Source organism: Rhamphochromis sp. 'chilingali' (assembly GCF_963969265.1).
Source record: "Rhamphochromis sp. 'chilingali' genome assembly, chromosome: 10".
In the NCBI taxonomy this organism is placed as follows: Eukaryota; Metazoa; Chordata; class Actinopteri; order Cichliformes; family Cichlidae; genus Rhamphochromis; species Rhamphochromis sp. 'chilingali'.
In genome coordinates, this window is record NC_137937.1 from 35,527,955 (window position 1) to 35,547,312 (window position 19,358).

The following is a 19,358-nucleotide window of genomic DNA, read 5'->3' on the forward strand; positions in this document are numbered from 1 at the left end:
CTGCAAACAGCGCTAACTTCTCATCACAGGATGTTTGTCTGTTTTGCAAATTAGCGGGTTCATAAATTTGAACCCTTTATGTTGGGAGATGTTTTTAGAATTGGTTCAATTAGCTAAACTGTTCATTGTACCAATGTTTATAAAAACAGCTTAATGGTTTACTGGTTTCACCCGACATCAGTCTAACCATGTGCTTCCAGTAAAACTGGCACAATGTTAAACAAATCCAGGAAGGTGTGTCAGTGAGGGCATGTTGCTATTAAGATTATATGATTATTAATATTATGAAATGTAACCTTATGAATGGCCACCAAGGCTGAGTCATATTCCCGCAAGCGTGTGGTGCAAGGAGGAGGAAAATTGTAACAAAGCTCAAGAAATAAATAAAACGGAATTCAGGGAACATGAGCGAAGACATACGGTTAAACTTTATATTAATAAACTACTGGTGACAGCATGACATTAACCAAATAGTCAGTATAACAGCAAAGATTACAGAGCTTTACTGTAACTTAACAGTGAAAGTTTCTTGATGCATTTTCAATCATCCAGGTAAGTAAATCTCCAAAAGTTGATTCTGTTCATCTGGACGCAGCGTTTTGTGGGAGAAACGTTTCGTCACTCATCCAAGTGACTTCTTCAGTCTCAGCTGACTGAGAAATTTCTTACAGTGTAGCCAATCATGTCAAAAAACTGAAATACTATGAATTGCTTTTTCCTTAGATCTTACATACACACATGTTAAGTGATTTATTTTAACCACCTAGGACCTTACGTCCACATATGTGGACACCACATTTTGGGTCGTCTAGACCAAAATACTGAATTTTGCTCTACATGGGCCTGAAATCCACTTATGACGACATTATACTGCCACTGTTATATCGAAATTTAAAGTGAATGTCCTCACATGTGGATCTCCAAAAAAAATTTTTAAAAATCTGGTAATTCTTTGTTTTTGCATTCATCAGGTCCCAATCAGCCCAAATATCAAAGAGAAATTAAAAATGCATGCCATGAAAGAGTTTGGGTATTAGGAGGTTAAGGCCTATTATGGTTTAGAGGTCATCAACAGACTCTAGGAACCTGATTTACATAAGAAATGCAAAATTTAGTTTCATCTAAAAAAAAGAGGACTTTGGCTCTCCAAGCAGCAGCCCAGTTCTCTTTTTGCTCAGCCCGTCGTCTCAACACAGAGATTAGGGATGTGATCGCAGGATGGATGGTAGGAGGACGATCATCACCTAGACAACTATGATGTCGGCAGTCTTCCCCGTGATTTTGGTTGTGTGTACTGAACTAGATAAAGAGATGCGTGCCATTTATACTATCTGAATAAAAATCTAATCAACCTCAAAATAATTTGAGATACTCAGTTTCTGATTTTATAAGCTATGAGCCATAAAATATATCATATATAAAAGCATCCTGAGTAATGTGTATATGTATATATAAAAGTTTACCCTTTTGAATTAAATAAAAATGCATAAATAAACAAAACTTTTTTCCGAGATGCAGTGGGATGTCTCAGCGCCCCTACAGCTGTCCTGCTTATGTGGAAATTCATTTAAAAAAATAAGAGATGACCGTTTTCCAGCCTAAAACAGAAGCTGTGACCTGAGGAAATGTTTGTGAATTTTAACCTTGCATCCACAGATTTTTAAAATCGGGCCAGTTTTGCCTCTGGGCTTCAACGAACATTTTTTTTTCCCTTTCGGGCTCACCTGTGGGCATTCGACACGTCCACACTCGGCCCTCTGACAGAGGACCTGACCCCGGCTGCAGGTACAGAACTCGCAGCCGGTGCTGTTCCACATGTCTCCATGGTAACGCACTGCGCCCTGGTACTGGCAGCTTCCCTTAGCAGCAGCGCATTCATCACAGCACTGCCCGGCACGCTTCACTTTGGTCTGCCCCTGTTTGGAGGCAGGATAATGTTATTTACAGATGATGAAAGAATGCAAACTGAGCAGCGGGAGAAGACGACGGAAATCCAAGGAGCTTATAAAAATGCTGGTTTTGTGCATCTCTGTTTCAGCAGAGAGAGATAAGAGGAGCGAGGGAAGAGAGAGTATGTGTTTTGCATTATTAAGGGGAAAGACACCAAGCGGAGTGGGCCGCCAGACCGTTCTTCTAACTTTATTTGAAAGTGCACAGAGGTGTGCTTTTCCTGACACTGCAGATGTCACGCTTACTCTGTGTCTCAGCTCTGACAGCTACTGTAGTTTATTTTGACACAATCTCACACAATCTCACAAAACCATCAACTGCAGGACTTTGAAATATCAGGAAAAGTGGATGCAAACTGTTTTCGAGTCATATTAAGAAAATACTTTAAAAAAATAAATAAATTACACATTTGTGAACCGTATAATGTGCAATTTTATCAACACGTGATTTACAGAAATGTAGTTTTCCTGACAAACATGTGTTTGCAGGGAGCCCGAGGCCTGTCCCATTGCACGGCCAACACACAGAAACAGACACTTGCATTCACACCTACGCCCTGTTTAGAATCACCAACCTAACAGGCATGTCTTTGAATTGTGGGAGGAAGCCAGAAGACCTGGACCAATCACATCCAACGATCCCTTGTTAGCAAGGTGACAGTCCTAACCACAGCACCGTGCAGCCCTTACTTAAGAAAAACACCTGCAGGTTTACACTGGCTTCCATTACAATGTAGAATAAATGTTTAAATCCTGCAGCTAGTTTATAAATTGCTCAAAGCAAAGATATATTTTTTATGTGCCTAAAGAATTTAAACTCATTTCGGCTTTAGAGCGTTAGTCTGACTTTTTTCAATGGTTTTTTTGTGCATGTGTGTATTTGGCCTTGTGGGTTTTGTATTTTCTTCTTTGACAGCATCAACGTCACATCTTCTTTTTTTCCATTTGATAAATTTTCCCATGTTGCACTGGTAAAAAATACTTCCTGGATCTATTTCTAAGTTGTGTCAAGCATCACCTCTGGCAAAAATGTTCGAGTGAATCTGTTTTTTAACTTTCTGGGTAATCTGGCTGTTAAACTGATAATCTGAAGACTTAGTTATGAAAAGGTTAGCTTAGCGCTGGGGTGGGTTGGGTAAAGTGTCCAGAAAATAGATCTGAGGTTCAGAGATAGTTAGCGATGCATGATACTGTCAGTGTGTGGCGACTTCTGCATAAAACCGAATGTCAGCGATTGCGCGCGTGCGTTTGTGTGCATGAGACTACTCACCTTGTCGCAGGTTATGGGTGGGCAGGTTTTAGTGTGGCATTTAGATTGACCCCGGTCACACACGCACGTGGTGCAGGTGTTCTTCTGCCACTGCTCACCGTGCTGCCAAGAGACACACAAATACACATTTAGACCATCTCCAAACCCACACACACTTTCAGGCTTACACACAGTGAATCACAAGCTGTTTGCAGGAAACTCACAGCTCATTTGAAACCAGTGAGCGCCTTCTTTTCTTTGAGAACAACAATGGGATGTCTCTGCAGTGTGAAAAGCATACAAACACGGAGCCAGCCACCAGATTTCCACATGATTCTCTTTAATTTGAAGACTTTGAAGAGTGAGCTCAAACACTGAATACACAACTTGCACAGGAAATGTGCAAGTTGTGTGAAGTATTGAAACAGTTAGTTAATGAAGTATTTGAAATATGTATGAAGCATATTATTGAAAGCAAACTGGACTTTTATTGTGTAGGTCACCTTTGTGCAGTCGCTGCCTTTTGGAACATTTTTAATGGATTTTTGTGACAAAGAAATATGGTAAATGGTAAATGGCCTGTATTTATATAGCGCTTTACTAGTCCCTAAGGACCCCAAAGCGCTTTACATATCCAGTCATCCACACACACATTCACACACTGGTGATGGCAGCTACATTGTAGCCACAGCCACCCTGGGGCACACTGACAGAGGCGAGGCTGCCGGACACTGGCGCCACCGGGCCCTCTGACCACCACCAGTAGGCAACGGGTGAAGTGTCTTGCCCAAGGACACAACGACCGAGACCGTCCAAGCCGGGGCTCGAACCGGCAACCTTCCGATTACGAGGCGAACTCCCAACTCTTGAGCCACGATCGCCCCGTGGCTCAAGAGTGGCCTGCTATGTGCAATTATCCAAAAAGCCAGTGCTGCATTTTTTGTTAGTGAACTTTTATTTATTAGCCTGTTACTTCACACTAAATAGAATTTATCGGTGTCTGTGGGTTGCACCAGATACTAGCTTTAGGCAATAGCTTAACACTCAACCCTCTGCCGCAAACATAGCAACCTCTGGCTTCAAAAACCCAGAGGTGTACAGGCACTTGTGTTAAAAAAATATTCTGGTAAAAGCTGAAGTACCGATTAAACTTCTTTATTCAATTAAAAGTGAGAAAGTCCAGGCTCGCTCACTGTTTTTACTCGTTGAGAAATACAGCTGCTGTATTTTTAGCTAGCAAAACACCGTGTGAGAGACTGCACAGAAACAGCTGATGTTTGTTGAGCTGATAGAAACTTGAATTTGAAAATAGCTGCAAACTAAAAAAAAAAAAGCAAGAAAGTTTACAGGTTACTCTCTTTGTAGCACTAGCTTGACACTTGTACCGCAAACACAACTTATGAACTGCACCAAAAACGTTTAAATGGGCTTGACGTTTGCAGTCACACAGTGTGCACAGTGCACCTGCTGTGAAAGCTGTCATGGTGCGTGGCTCTGTGTCTGAGGAGTGTTTGGGATGCCCCGGTGACCACACCCTCAGGTTGGGCCGTCACCATCACACCTGCATCCCATTCCAGGCGATTACGAGGAGGAATATTTAACCCTGCATAGACGGTTGCTCCACGCCAGTCAGTGATCACCCCTCAGTGGTTACTGTCCAGTCTGCCACCTGACTGTCCTGCTGCCTGCTTGGCTCTCAGAGTGTACCACCTGACCTCGTCTCTGCCTCCTCGGATTTACCTCCCACGAGTCCCACGGTCCGGCTCTGATCGTAAGCCAGATTGCTCTAGCCCGGTCTTGTTGTGTCACTCCATTCCCCTGCACACTAACAACCTTTTCCCCTTTTCTGTTGCAGCCTCCCACAGTCCCGATTACAGCTTCCCTGTGTCCTTTGTTTTCCTGGTTTCCTTCAGTTCTGCGATTAGCCTCTCGCCTCCTGTGGTTGTTCCGGGTCACCTTTTGTTGAATAATAAAACTTGTACTTGCTCGCACTGAAGCGTACTGAGTTTGCTTTTGGGCTCCACTTGATTGCGTGAACTGTGGTCCATGACAAAAGTGTAAGAAGTAGAAAGTACAGATATTTGTGTAGAAATGTTGGGAGTAAAAGTTGCCCAGTGCAGAAACAAGTGGGTGACATCACAGTGGCTACGTCTGTGTTTTACATTCAGCATTCAGGTGTGGACGAGTGTTATCCTGCTGGCGGAGGTTGAGGATGTTAGGAGGATGTTACTCTCAGTGTTGTTGGTGCATTTCAGGAGGACGCTGCTAATAAAGTTACACAAGTACACAGTGAATTTGCGTTTATTATTATATTTACAAAATATCTGTTTTTTGTGTTGGTCGTATCATTTTATTTTGTTGTATTTATCTGCGACACCTTAAAAGGCCAGTCTGTGAAAATATGTCTGACATTAAACCGGTCCATGGTGCAAAAAAGGTTGGGGACCGCTGCCTTAGAGGAGGGTGTGCTTGATCTGCAACACTTAGGTGGGCACCACATGAATGCTAAAGATTCCCACCAGAGCACTGCAATGACATCACTTTAGCTTTTTCCCGGTGCAGTAACGCAATCATTTAAAATCATAGTTCTTTGATCTTCCTTGGTCTGTTGTAACAGGTATTTAAAACAGTCAGCAGCATGTTAAGCTGCACTTTTTCTACAATATTGTTATTGTTGTCAATGTTAATCAAAAATGCAAACACACAAAACACACACAGAAAAGGACAAACAGCTCTTATGTCATTTGGTTATTATTATGTTTCTTGGTCAGCTGTATCCTTCACAAACTCTTCCTGCAGTGATCGATGACGGGTTTCAGACGCATCCATTTAATTTGTACCTTCTTTATAAAGTTCTGACTCCCTTTCAGAGAAAACATTTGCTTGTGCGCTACGTTGTCATGATACCAAAGGAAATGTCGCACAGATGTTCCACGTCTGATGTGTTTAAGATCCTAAACGTATTATCTGTTTAAATTTAAGGTCAAATTCTGTAAATGTCAGATTAAATTCCAACTTCCTTCCTCCTCCACCCTAAACTGCTCAATTAAATATTGATTATAGCCCAGAGGATGCAAATTATTTCATTATTTAAGGCATCAAAACCCTGTGAGGCACACTGTAGAGCTCTTTGAACATAACTTGCATGAAACTCTCTTTCGTATGCATGCGTATTACGAAGTGTATAATAATGATCTATATCACAGAGGTCCAGACTACTTCACTCTCTTCTGAACAACCAGGCTGATTAAAGGACAGCACAATAAATAGCTTTTAGGATGCACAATGTTAATAAAGTCTTAAATATCTGGAATCTTGTGCTGTATACATGCAGACACACTTATTTACATTTCCTATAACTTCATCCACGTTCACATTTAGAGGATTTCTGCACCAACGATGGAGACTTTTAACAGTCACCACAGATCCCATGATCGTGTTACAATTTTGAGGGTAAAAGCAAAAACGATGCCTGTTATAACCCATTATAATGTGTCCTTTGATCCTTTTTGCCTTTGTGAAGTTTAGCTCGTACTACAGAGCAGGTTAAACATACTCAGGACATCTCTTTTGAGTTTAAGTTATCTAATAAAATTGGTTATGACCTTGACAGGCCAACCCAGGGTTTATAGTGTAGATACAAGTTTATATGACAGTATGGCGAACAGACGGAAATGCAAGCTGAGGAGGCCATAATTCACAAAGTGGATCAGACTATAATATTAAGAACAGCTAAGGAGCTAAACACATAAAACAGGCTGAAAGAAGTGTGACTGAGAGGAAACACTGAACAGTATAACCAGTATTTTTAAATGCTGTATGAATGTGTTTGAACTTTATTCTGTACTGGAACACACACACGAGTCTATTGGAAAGCTGTCAGTATCGCAGCTCTCTATCATTAAGACAGTGGATGAGATGAATGTGAGACTGTTTTAGCTTCTTTCAGCTGCATCACTGATGGTGTTAAAGTGTCTAAGTACATAATTCAAACACAGGATTAGCCAACCAACACATTTTACACAAGGTAAACAAGTAAAAGGCTCGCTGTAGGTGTTTTATAATCATATCGCTATAGAAAAATAAAAAGCCTTCTTCTATTTAATGTGCTTTTCAATATTTACTGATCTCTCAGAGTGCTTTGAGTACAAGTCACATTTAAACATATCCACATCTACCACTTCTACAATCTCATATCTATGGCTAATTAAGAATTATTAATTAACCTAGCATGCATGTCTTTGTACTGTTGGAAGCTGGAGTAGTGGAGGAAACCCACACATGCCACGCAGAAAGGCCCCCAGCTGGGGTTTGAACCAGGAGCCTGATTGCTGTGAGCACCAACACCTCTAACCATGCCACCACTGTGCTGCCCTCTCCCTTATAAATAAAGTGTAGAAATGAAAAATGGACACTGGAAATTGTGAGATTGGATTCTTTCCATTTTTAAATGTGAGAATTAGAAATTCTCTCTTATGTATACTACATGTGTTTTACACACACACACACACACACACTTACAATAATATGTGTGTGTGCATGCCGATGTGGAGGCACTCATGTATGGACTGTATAGCTACTCAGTTAGGTAATCGACACCAGAGGCAAAGCATCACAATTCCTTCTCTTATCCGTCAAGATGACGCCAACATGAATGAGAGAGTGTGTGTGTGTGTGTGTGTGTGTGTGTGTGTGTGTGTGTGTGTGTGTGTGTGTGTGTGTGTGTGTGTGGTAACGCAAACACACATTAGATAGAATGGGACATTCTGTGATCAAAAGAGAAAGTTGGCAGTGAGCGAGATGGGAGCATGTGCACTGCAAACACAGCAGGAGAGGAGAAGGAGGAGGAGGAGGAAGAGGAGGAGAGACGAAGGCTCAGACTTTTCATGTCAATAGAGACATTCACATATTCACTGCATGCATCATATTCTCACTATCATCACAGATATTCTAATCAATGTTTCAGGTTTCAAATGTATAGATTTATGAGCCGTTATTAGCTGCCTCCAACACACAGAGGCTTTGTAAACCACAGGATTCACACAAATCTGCACAATAACAGGTGCATACACAGTACAAGCACAGTTCAAACACCCACAGGCTGCCTACCTGGTACTGTTTTCCAGCTGACAGACAAGGGTTGGACACACACTGGGGACAGCACTCTCCTGGCTGGATCACCAAGTTCTCATGCTGAGGAAACATTGCACACACACAAGCACAAACCCTCTCAGATTACCGTTATTTCACTGTATTTCACACAACAAAGGGCATATAAGCTTTGACAGTACTGTTAGCCCACCTGACATTTTAGCAAATACAATTACCAAGAGGTTGATAAGATGAATTTCATCCTTAGCACAAAGCCAAACCACCTTGCAACAACTTCAAACCTTTCTTACTTGCATTTCATTTTTTAACACATGAATATTTATTTAACCTGTGAAGGAATAAAAAAAGCACTAAAATAGAAAAAAGAGGAGTCTATAACCCAAGAGGCATACTGGAATTTAAAACAGGCTCCTCTATCTTTAGCATTTCAATATAATTTGTTTCTTTTCTAAGAATAGCTGAAATAAATATTCCACTTTTGTTGTGTATTTCGGGGAGTTTTCTGTGAGCGGTGGCAGAGTGGAGCAGGTGACTGATGCAGTGTTTGCAGGCCTGGTCTGTTGTGATGAGAATACAGGTGAAGGTGTCAGTGTTCCTCTCCTCAGCCATGACCACGAGCTGTTAGTCACCGAGAGTAAAAATACGACAGAAGCAGCGAAAATGAGTCTCTGCGCTTAGCTTTAGACTAGAAAGGTGGTGAGCTGAGGGATTTAGGAGGTAACAGAGGAAAGCTGACTAGGATGGATCCAAGACACCTCCTTCCAAATCCTTCTTTTAATGCAAGTAGGTTTAGTGAATTAAAAAACAGTGACTGCCCACATGAAAATTAAAGATCAAAACCTCTTAAAATTGTGTGTTTCTGTAAACCTACCGGTTTGCAGGCCACTTGCTGACACTCTGCTACTGAACACTGGACCTCTCCATTGCTGCAGACACATCTGGAACAGAGGCTGGGCTTCCACTCCTCTCCATCCCTGTAAACGATCCCCTGCCAAGAGCAAGACTCTAACAAACACACACACACACACACACAGATAAAAACTAAATGAGTAAATAGTGTCAGGTAATGAGCTGACAGTTCAGGCATTGTTTGCATGCACACAGAGTGATTTAGGGTCAGGAGAGAAGAAAGAAAGTAGTAGCAAATTAGCTGCTAACCACTGGGATGCATCATAGCAGCTCAAAGACGTCATTACAGTCTCGATTAACCTTTCAGCTCCAATCTGGCTGCTCTGTGCACTCTATAAACTCTGAGTTTTTCACAACACATCTGGTCTGATCCAAGTATATGAGCGATACGTATAAAGAGTTCATCTCTAGTAATCTACTGCATGTCTGACATACACCAATCCGATATTTATGATTGGATATCGGTCCAATCCTCAATCAAAAGCAGAATCGGGCAAAGGTAAAAATGGGCTGATCTACAGATACAGAAAGTTATACTCCTGGATGTATCTGTTTGTGCCTTTAGGTCAAGCCTGATGTTGCCTTACATATTAAAGAACTACTCCCAGTCTATTCCTCAGGGTGAGGAATGCAGCTTATTTATTTAGCACTGATAGCACTGCTCAGTACGGCCAACAGTTTCACTATATCCAGTAATTAAAACATCATTCAATCAGCTGTAAGAAAGGCATTTAAACGCATACCTGACTAAGAACTGCTTTGCATTTTTATTGCTGTTTCATGTGGATGGATACATCTTTAGCATTTAAGCCTTTGGACATTGGGATTAATTAATCATGTCTTCCTGAAGCTAATACTGCAGGAAGAATGTTTTAATAACTTGTAACCTTTAAGTTTTGGAAAATAATGCAGTCACACAAATCACCGCTGGCATAAAGTTTTCAGAAAGAAATCCGAGTCTGGAGCGGCTCGTCAAAAAAGTGTCAGGGCCCGGTCAGACTAAGGAGTACTGATGAAACATTGGGGTTTTGAAGTTAGGAGATGATAATGTTTGAGGTTGAGGTGTTTTCTCTTTACTTAGTGGTTTTTATTCAAAGTCATTAGTTAACCTGCTGCTGGCGGATGCCTGAGGTCTCACTCAGGCTACGTCCACACCAATGCCTTTTTGTTTTCAAACGAAAACGATGCGTTTTCTCTCCCGTCCACACTGAGACGGCGTTTTCCCCAAGGAAAAATGCAGCGTTTTGAAAGCGCTCTCGAAAACGCTGCATTTCAAAACGGAGCTGTCCCGTCGCAGTGTGGACACTCGAAAATGCAGACTTTCGAAAACGATGACGCATGTTGGTCATATGATGCAGTCATGTGACGACTTAAACCAAGAATTCGGTGCTTTGTCTTGCCATTTCGCCGCCACGTTTCAAAGAGCCGGAATGTAAATAATGACGCAGATCGAGTCGTCTTGCATTTCACGCATGCACGGAACTGCAACGTCAGCGTTTTCGGCTGTTTTAGTGTGGATGTGCAACTCATTGAAAACGACTGAAAACGCTAGTGTGGACGCGGAACGTTTTCAGACGAAGACGCCATTTTCAAATCCATCCGGGCTAGTGTGAACGTAGCCTCAGTCGAGGCGAGGCAAAGCATCACTGTCAAGTAATAAGGGTTTGTTCCTGTGTGGACAACATTTACCTGCAGTTCTCACCTAAATGCATTCGGTCAGCAGATTCATATCTTCTACTTTTTCAAGTCTTAACTTAGTTTTGGAAACAGATACAGCAAAAGGATACGACACTTTATAGATTTAATGAAGCTTTGGTATCCGAAGAGCTACGGCAACATTCACCTTTGGTGCAAATGTTGAGACACATTTCAGACAATAAAGACAGAGGCTGATTCACATGAGTCATTTGTTCACTGGAATATAATTTTCATGTTTTAGCAGAAGGGTGCGCAGCAAGATAAACAGGTGCCAAATATTAAATTGCAGACAATTAAGTAGAAAGCTGTGTCTTTGCGTATGTGTCCTGTTTCCTGTTTTACTTTGATAGTCTGTGTCCCATGTCAGTGTAGCCTGCTTTGCTTCCTGTGTCTCGTTATGTCAGATTAGCCCCAGCTGCGCTTCCCTCCTGTTTCCCATTCCCTCGTTACTCCCTGCCATTTTTAAGCCCTGTGTTTTTCTCTGGTAGTTGTCGTATTGTACCCTATAGTGTTCGGGTTTTTGTTTTGTATTCGTAGTAGTGATTTCCAGCAATAAATTTCCTGTGCGTGAGTCCTGCGTTTGGGTCCTGCATCCTACCTGCCACAGAGCAAACCATGACACAAAGAATGTGACACATCTGCAAAGTCTTTCCTTTTTCATTTACTCCTGAAAACTAACAAAAAGAAATCATATCCATAGTCACCACCACACAGTTTTGCTCTGTTTGCATATATCGTACTCATCCTACCCATTTGTAGATGCCCTTTCAGAGATATCTAAAGATCAATTATTGTCTAAATTAATGAAAAGAAGCAAACAATTTCCATGAGATGCAACATGTTTTTCATGTATCTACACAGAGTTATGATCATTTAAAAGAAATCTGCGTGGAAAAAAAGCGGCACCTATAATCTACAAAGTATGCTATGTGTTAGCCCTAATTTAGCCCTCACCTCCATTGCTGGCACACTTGGGGCAACACTCCCCGGCTGGGGTGAACAGGCTTTGATCCCCGGGACAGGTGAGATGTGGGCAGGGGCGAGTGCTGCAGGATACGCTCCCTCCGGAGCAAGTACACACTGAGCAAGGCGAGGGACTCCACTGACTGTCATGCTGTGGAAATCAAAGAAACCAAGTGACAGTTACACAGAGAAATACAACGAGGGTGCAAAGAAAAAGACGAGGAAACAGCAGAGAGACAGTGACAAGAGGAAAGCTGTTTTCTTTCTGTAAACGTGACGACTTTGTAAGACTAAGCCTGAGTGACAGAGAGCAGAGTCGCAGAGGGGCAGAAGATCTTCAGAACAAAGAGAGACCATGAGAAGAAGCGATAAGGAGCAAAACCCTGATTAAAATATAAGAGGGTGTATGCGAATGTAGATAGGGAGGCACGCTGTGAAAAGGCATTGCCTTAACATTTGAACGCTGACATGCATATATCTAATTCAAGTTTGTACTAAACTTTAAGTTGACGACAGCTTTTCGACTGATAGCTAAACTGCAGTGCTGTAAGCCTGTTGGTGATTTTCCCAGGCTTTTCTTCACACATGTATGAAAGAGTTATCACTTCAGGCGAGTGTATGTTCATGCAAACCATGAAGATGTTTCTTTTCTGTGACTGACAGAACAGGATAGATTAAACAGTCATTCTGAGGTATTACAGAGACTTCGATATCCATCTGTTATACATCCATTTGTGGATACCGTGGAAGACCAGAGCAGTTCTTTCACTCTAAATGAGATATCAGCAGGTCCATCATGCCTGCAGTCATAATGATAGAAGTTAAGATCTGATTTCTCTCATTTTCAGAGGTGTCAGGCTGAGAAACCTGCATGAAATCCTTCTTAAACCTTTGTAAAACACCTAATTAGTCTTAGGTTTAATGAAGCATTTATCCAAATTCGTTTTCACCCCAGGAAGAAGTCTGTGGCAAACAATTAAGAACTTTATAGTTTTACCAGCCAGGATATTTTTCCCTTATTTTCAATACTGAGGGAAAAATCTGCCAGTGATGTACTGAATTAAAATTCTGTATTATAGCTCTTGCAGAGCGACAGTTCAAACTCAGAAAAGTCTCCAAAGAATGCAGTTATATAAGGATCATCATCCTGTGTGACCTTGTATTTCTGGAAAAAAGGAAGAAGTCATCAGTTCCAGACTGTGTCTCCTGGAAAAGGAGCGGCAGCAATGCAATGTTATTCTTTGCCCTTCAAAGAAGATGCAGCAAAACTCTTAAAATGCTATTACTCCTCTCCAAAACTCATCTCTCCTCTCGCTGTTCAGATCCATGTCAAGTGCTACTTCACCAGGCAAGCAATGCCAACAAACTCTTTAAAATCATTGCCAAGAAAGACCTGTTTCTCTTCAGGTCGTTTACTATCCAAAATGGCAGCCAACGTCATTAAACTAGAGGACACTTGATGGAAAATGAAACAGCCAGAGATGCTTTTGTCAGGGGGGAGAACACTAGCATTAGTTTTTTTTGGAAGTGACTGAGGAGTTGGGTATTGAAGAGCGGTTACAAGTTCCAAACTCATCAGTGTCAAATGATTGATATGAGCCTGTAAATGAGGGCAGAGAAGGAAACAGCAGGTTCCAAAAGAAAAAAACAACTTTGATGAACTAATAAAAAATGAAATAAAACTGAAGCTGTTGCTGCGTTTGTTTCCAAACAGTCAGACACTGGGAGGCATGTCTAAATACCCGAGTCAGGCTGACCTGTCAGCTTTGTGAAAACACAGGATTAGACTGACTAAATTCTTATTGCTCATAAGTGATGTCAGAGACAATAGAAGCGAGAGCCATTGAGAACTAAAGTCTTTATAAAATATGTTTAAAACCTTATTTTGGGGCAAATGCAAAATATTTTAAAACATTTTTATTAGATTTGACTGGAGATTCAATGCAAGTCCTTCAAATAACTACAGCATGTCGAGATGAGTCTACAAACTCTACCAGTGCATGAGCTGAATGACTTTGGTTTGTTCACGCAGAACATTTTTTACTTTTTGAGTAACTTTTATAATATTTTTTTTAAGAAAAGGGTGGCATACAAGAGAAAACACACATCTATAAATGATTACTGGGCATGTGTCATGGTTCAGTGTCGTTGATGATTGCGTCATGTGTTCTTCTTTTGTGTCATTCATTTTGTCCCTGGTTGCCTTTGCGTTTATTTCCTCCCTCGGTGTATTAAGTTGATTCATGCGTTTTCCCCATGTAGTTATCTCACGTCTTACTTTATTTCTTGATTTAGTTTTCCTTGTGCTTTTTTGTTACTTTTGTTTCCCTTGTCTCGTCATCTGGGATTTAGTTCAGCGGTGTCTTGTTCTCCCCAGGTGGCCTCCATTGCCCTGATTGCCGTTCTGTGTGTGTATATAGTTGATGTTTCCCTTTATTCTTTGGCTTCGTCCACACGTAGCCGGGTATTTTTGAAAACGCAGATTTTTCTATGCGTTTGCACCTTTCGTCCTCACGTAAACGGCGTTTTCGGTCACTGAAAACGGAGATTTCTAAAAACGCCTGCCAGGGTGGAGATTTTCGAAAACTCAGTTTTTGCATTTACGTGTGGACGAGGAAAACGGAGAAAACGCAGCATCAAAGGTGTGCGCCTTTTTTGACGTCACACTGTGCGCCACGTTATTGTTTCGGTGAAATGAATTTCTACAATACTGTTACTGTTAATTGTACTCTCTGCAGTGTTTAAATGCTTACATATACACACAGTTACTGTCCCTCCACACATAGGACTCGGTTCTGCTCCTGTGCACCAGCTTTGTTTACTATTTCCCACTGAGGCTTCTAGACTTCTGATTGGCCAACATTTCTACACAGTTAGGAATATATCACCACCTGTTGCTTTGGCATGTTCCTAGCAGCGTTATCCTTCATTTCTGCGTTTACGTGTGGACGGGATTATTTTTTAAAACGAAAAAAAATACCCGTGTACGTGTGGACGTAGCCTTTGTCACAGGGTCTGCTCCCTTGCTTTGCTGTTTTCTAGCCCTAGTGTTTTAAAATTTTAGCTTTTACCTTTTCGTATTGTTGTCATCAGCCTAAATAAATGGCTCGCTTTCAGTTCAACCCTACTCTACGTTCCCCACGACCGTGAAACAATGACATTCCAAGAAATAATGCACTGCTTTTACAGACTTCATTTTCCTAATTTTAGGTTTTCCACACAGCTTTAGAGCCTGGCTGCAGGGGTTTCCTCCCATTTAACCATAAAAGCATCAAATGCTGATGTTGGCCCAGGTCGCGGTCAACCTGTCGGTTCACCCAAATGAAAGTTGATGAGGTGAATCGTCTGTGCAAACCGATTGTCACTTTCTTTGTGAACCTGAGTTTGTGCCATGTTGAAGCAGGAAAAGGGATGAATTAGGAAAAGGAAGACAATGATTTAATAAACTTCTGGCAAACTGATCTATAGCTGCTGCATCCTGGTGTAAACATTTCAACCCTGAATAATTTGTATGGTGAAAGAGAAGCAGCCATTTTTATAATCACTTACTCCATAAATGACTCCTTCGTACTGGCAGGAGCCCTGGGATGAGGAGGCGCACTCTGGACAGCACTTGTTGGTGGGGATCCTCAAATGCTCGCCCTTTTTAAAAGACACAAACATGAATAGACTGACAAAAGGAGAAAACACACTCAGAAACTCAATCAGAAAGAGGAAATGAGTTAACCAGCATGGATACATCACATTTCAAATATACAGCCTCTCAATTTCCATGAAGATCAACTGACATGCAACACATCAGTGCACAGAATAATGAGTCAATGAAGACTATCAGGAGCACACAGCATGTGGAATGGAGGTAGTAAAACATATGCAACACAGAGTCTTCTAACTGCGCTGCCCATTCACACTAATTGAGGCCGGCTGTGCAGCAGGAAGAGAACGTGAAAGCGGCGAGAGCCAGACGCAGAGCCTGTTAGAGGTTTCGGTGATGTTTATGGAAGTGACATGGAAAAGAAAAAGGAGGAGGTGAGTGCGATTTGTGAAAGGGAAGAAAAAAGATCCCCCAGAGCTTTCAGAGTGTGTTTTTCCAAATGAAAAATGGTAGGGAAAAAAAAAAATCAAATAGAGCTACACTGAAGCAGCATGAAAGACAAAATTGCATACAAAGACCCGGAAAAATGACAAATCAGTGTAGAAATAACAAGTGGGCGAAACAAATAGATGGAAATTGAGCTGTGCAGCAGGTAATAGTTCTCCCCAAATAAAGAAAAAGACAGAGTTCATATCTTAGCTGAAGCTCGCCATTAATCACCCAGCAGCACACAAAATTTAGAAGTAGAAACAAGCCCCCGAAGTGAATTTTAACAGCGTCTTCAAACTTCATCTGTCACAATGGCTGAATTGTGCAAATAAAATAAACATTATGAGATGAAGCTCCTGGATGTTTTCATATATCTGGATTCTTGATTCGGTGTCTCCTCTCCTGAACTTTTCATCTTTTTTTGTTTGGTTTCAGTCCCCCGAGTCCCCCCGCGCTTTTCTGTCCACTGCTTAAAATTGAATCACCATAACTGAATTTGATCCAATTTGAGTTTTATTGGTGCAAACAAACAGAGACTGTTTAGGATCAAACAGAACAAGAGTTCATTTGTCACCAGAGTGATGCTTTTGTTCAATATTTAAGGCAATTACAGCACATAGGCTTCTGTAAAACACTGACGAGCAAATCCCTGCATGCAGATAAATGGCTCTGCACACACGCTGTCATTTCTTTAGGAATAGTATCAAGATTATTTTGTATTAATGGCAGCTTTTCCAGTTAATTGTTTACACAGAATTAGTCTCTATTTGCTGGGAAAATGCCACTTTCCCAACAACAATTTGAAAGATTTGCCAATTCACTGAAGAGGACATGCTGTGACCGATGCGTGCATCTGCTGAGGCGTTTTAGAGCAGGTTCAGTAACATTTGGGAAGCCTTCATCATTTAGGCCACTGTATTTTAAGACTAGTGCACTCTATAAACATGAAGTCAGACTTTAACCAGCAGTGGTTGAAGTGGGAGCTACAGCATTTTTTACCTTGGACATGCAGAATTCACTGCCACTTCCTGCTGTTGTAGCCCGCCTGTCTACCACAGGAGAACAGCTGACTTGTCCCCAGCGCTACATGAAAAACATTCAGTGAAACTAAGAAGTCGTTGGCTTGGATTTCGAACATAATTCACTAATTTAACTGAGTTTCCTGCCTGTGTTTCAAAGTCTCTACTGTGCAGCTCAGGCTTTCAGCTCCATCTGTCTCATGAACCGTGGGCACATTGGAGGCCGGCGGTAACGAAAGCAGCACTTCAGTCTTGAGCTCTTCACACATCTTTGCTCTGAGTCGACAAACTGCAGCTGAACTGTGAGCTCCTCTCAATGTGATTAATTCAACAGTGATGTTACCAACCAGCTTCAAAAAGTCGAGAGTGCAGCCGAGTCCCGTGTCTTACAGGACGATCGTGTGGCCATGGGAGCAAAAGACAGGCCTGTCATTCTTTGGTAGCAGTGCTCAACGTGAGAGGCGAGCTCATTAATTAGTGTTGCCGGTTTGGGCAACGCAGGCTTTTGTCATCCTCTTATAAGCAAAATAATCATAAATACAAATGAAATACACACGTGCACGTCAACCTCACAATCGCTCGCTGTAGTGGGTCCTGGCTCTTCCAGCACTGAGATGCTGTGATAATAAATTGTCTGCTATCCAGGCATCTCGAGGCGTTTTAAGAGACACATTCAGAATGTATGAAACTCATTTCTCTAATGTTTCCTGAATGCTGTGGCCGTCCTATTAATCGTCTTTATAAGCTCCTGTATCCGTTAACAAACTTACATGTTTAAAAATGCCTTCATACTATACGATAAAGTAAAATACCATAAAACAAAAAAAATGCCATGATGTTTTCTTGGTTATCTTTCAATTGTGCAAAGTACATCTGTCTAAACGACTGATGTCATGGTCTCTGAGTCAGGCACCTTTGGAGTTTCTATTCGGAGGTTTTTTATTGTCCTCGTTTTTGTCAAATGAATTATGTTCAGGTTCATGTGAAGCCTAAAAAGCTTCACATGTTCCCAGTCGCGTTTGTCTCCATGCAGTCAGACGCTCATATTTCCACATGCTGTGTCGCCTCTTTGTTACCCGCTGTGCCAGTGAGATACAACTAAGAAGTATCTCAATCTTAGCACTACTAAGATCAAGAACCTGATACAGCTGATGTCTGCTTTCAATTCTAGCATTTTGTTATAAAAGGGTCAGAATGATTGCATTAATAAATGGAAAACATTTCCTCTCACTGTTATCTGAGTCATAAAAGGGGAACAAAATGTTTTTTTTAAAAACTATTACCGCTCCCAATGGTAAAAAATGTTAATAGTTTTAGGAAGATTCAGAATGAAAACATGATTATAGAGTAGAACATATTCTGTTTTGTTTTTTTCCTCTTTGCAATTTCAATTTCTCAAACGTTTTCTGACCTCCTTTGGAAGCTAAAAAACGTTCATGCCCCACACTTTCTATTAATCATTAACATTTAAAAAAAGGTTTCAAATCAAAATTTATTCAACAAAAGGTCCTGTAGTAGCATCAGCAAACTCTTTTTATTTTACCTAATAATTTTATTTTTTCACACGATTTGATAACAGCGGCTTAAAAGGGATAAAAGCCAGTGTCATCATCCGCCGTCAGTTCACGCTACACAATATGCGGCTTTAAGAGACAGTGAGAGGACTCCTTTGCAGATCGAGGAAAGCTGATTAACCCACAGTGTCGAAAGTTGCGGGCATTTAGTTATGCGTTTTAGGAAGGTCACAGTGGGAGGGGGTGTTAAGCTTGCAGATAATGGCTTTGGATTTCAAAAGAAAGCCTCATAATCGGAGACTGTCCGATGATAAAATCTCTGAAGCTTTATTTCTGTTTAATCAGTGTAGGTGAGAGGAAGTCACATTACAAGAGGTTTTTAAATGGAGAGGGAGCACACAGCTCGCTGAGCATGATGACTAATTTTTAATTAACATTGGATTGCCAGGCAGCGGAGTGGAATTCATTAGACATCGATTGTTGCCTTAGCTCAGAGTTGGGATTGAATCTGATGCCGTCACTGCAGGCTTGATGTTTAGATCACATCTGAGAAGAAGCACGGGAGAAAACATTTTTGACAATGTGTTCATGTGAATTAAAATGGGCCCAAAGAAAAGGTGCTGGAACGAACGCTCAATGAACATTTGTCATTGTGCCAAATTAAATGGTGCAATTGCCAGACTCGGCTGCACAATAGTCTGCCAGTTCATGAATTCTTGTTGTAAGGGCAACGCACAAAGGAAAGTGATTTAACAGGTCCTTGAAAGTGGATTTGTGCTTGTAAAGAAGGAGATAAAAGGAAATAAAAATATCACAAAGCAAAGGTGAACCTCCTGAACTTCCAAGGCAAGGTTAGGGCTT

At 41.3% G+C, this 19,358-nt stretch overlaps 1 protein-coding gene across 2 annotated transcripts in view; it reads right to left on the minus strand.

The window, feature by feature from the left end:
- Positions 1–19,358, minus strand: part of fras1 (Fraser extracellular matrix complex subunit 1) — a 306,003-nt gene that overhangs the window by 187,063 nt on the left and 99,582 nt on the right. For both annotated transcript variants that reach the window (XM_080893736.1, XM_080893735.1), the window contains exons 4-9: positions 15,430–15,522; positions 11,872–12,031; positions 9,182–9,315; positions 8,308–8,391; positions 3,220–3,321; positions 1,725–1,916 (exon numbers count right to left, since the gene is read on the minus strand). In XM_080893736.1, the coding sequence (XP_080749862.1) occupies positions 1,725–1,916; positions 3,220–3,321; positions 8,308–8,391; positions 9,182–9,315; positions 11,872–12,031; positions 15,430–15,522 (765 nt within the window). The remainder of the gene's footprint in view (positions 1–1,724; positions 1,917–3,219; positions 3,322–8,307; positions 8,392–9,181; positions 9,316–11,871; positions 12,032–15,429; positions 15,523–19,358) is intronic.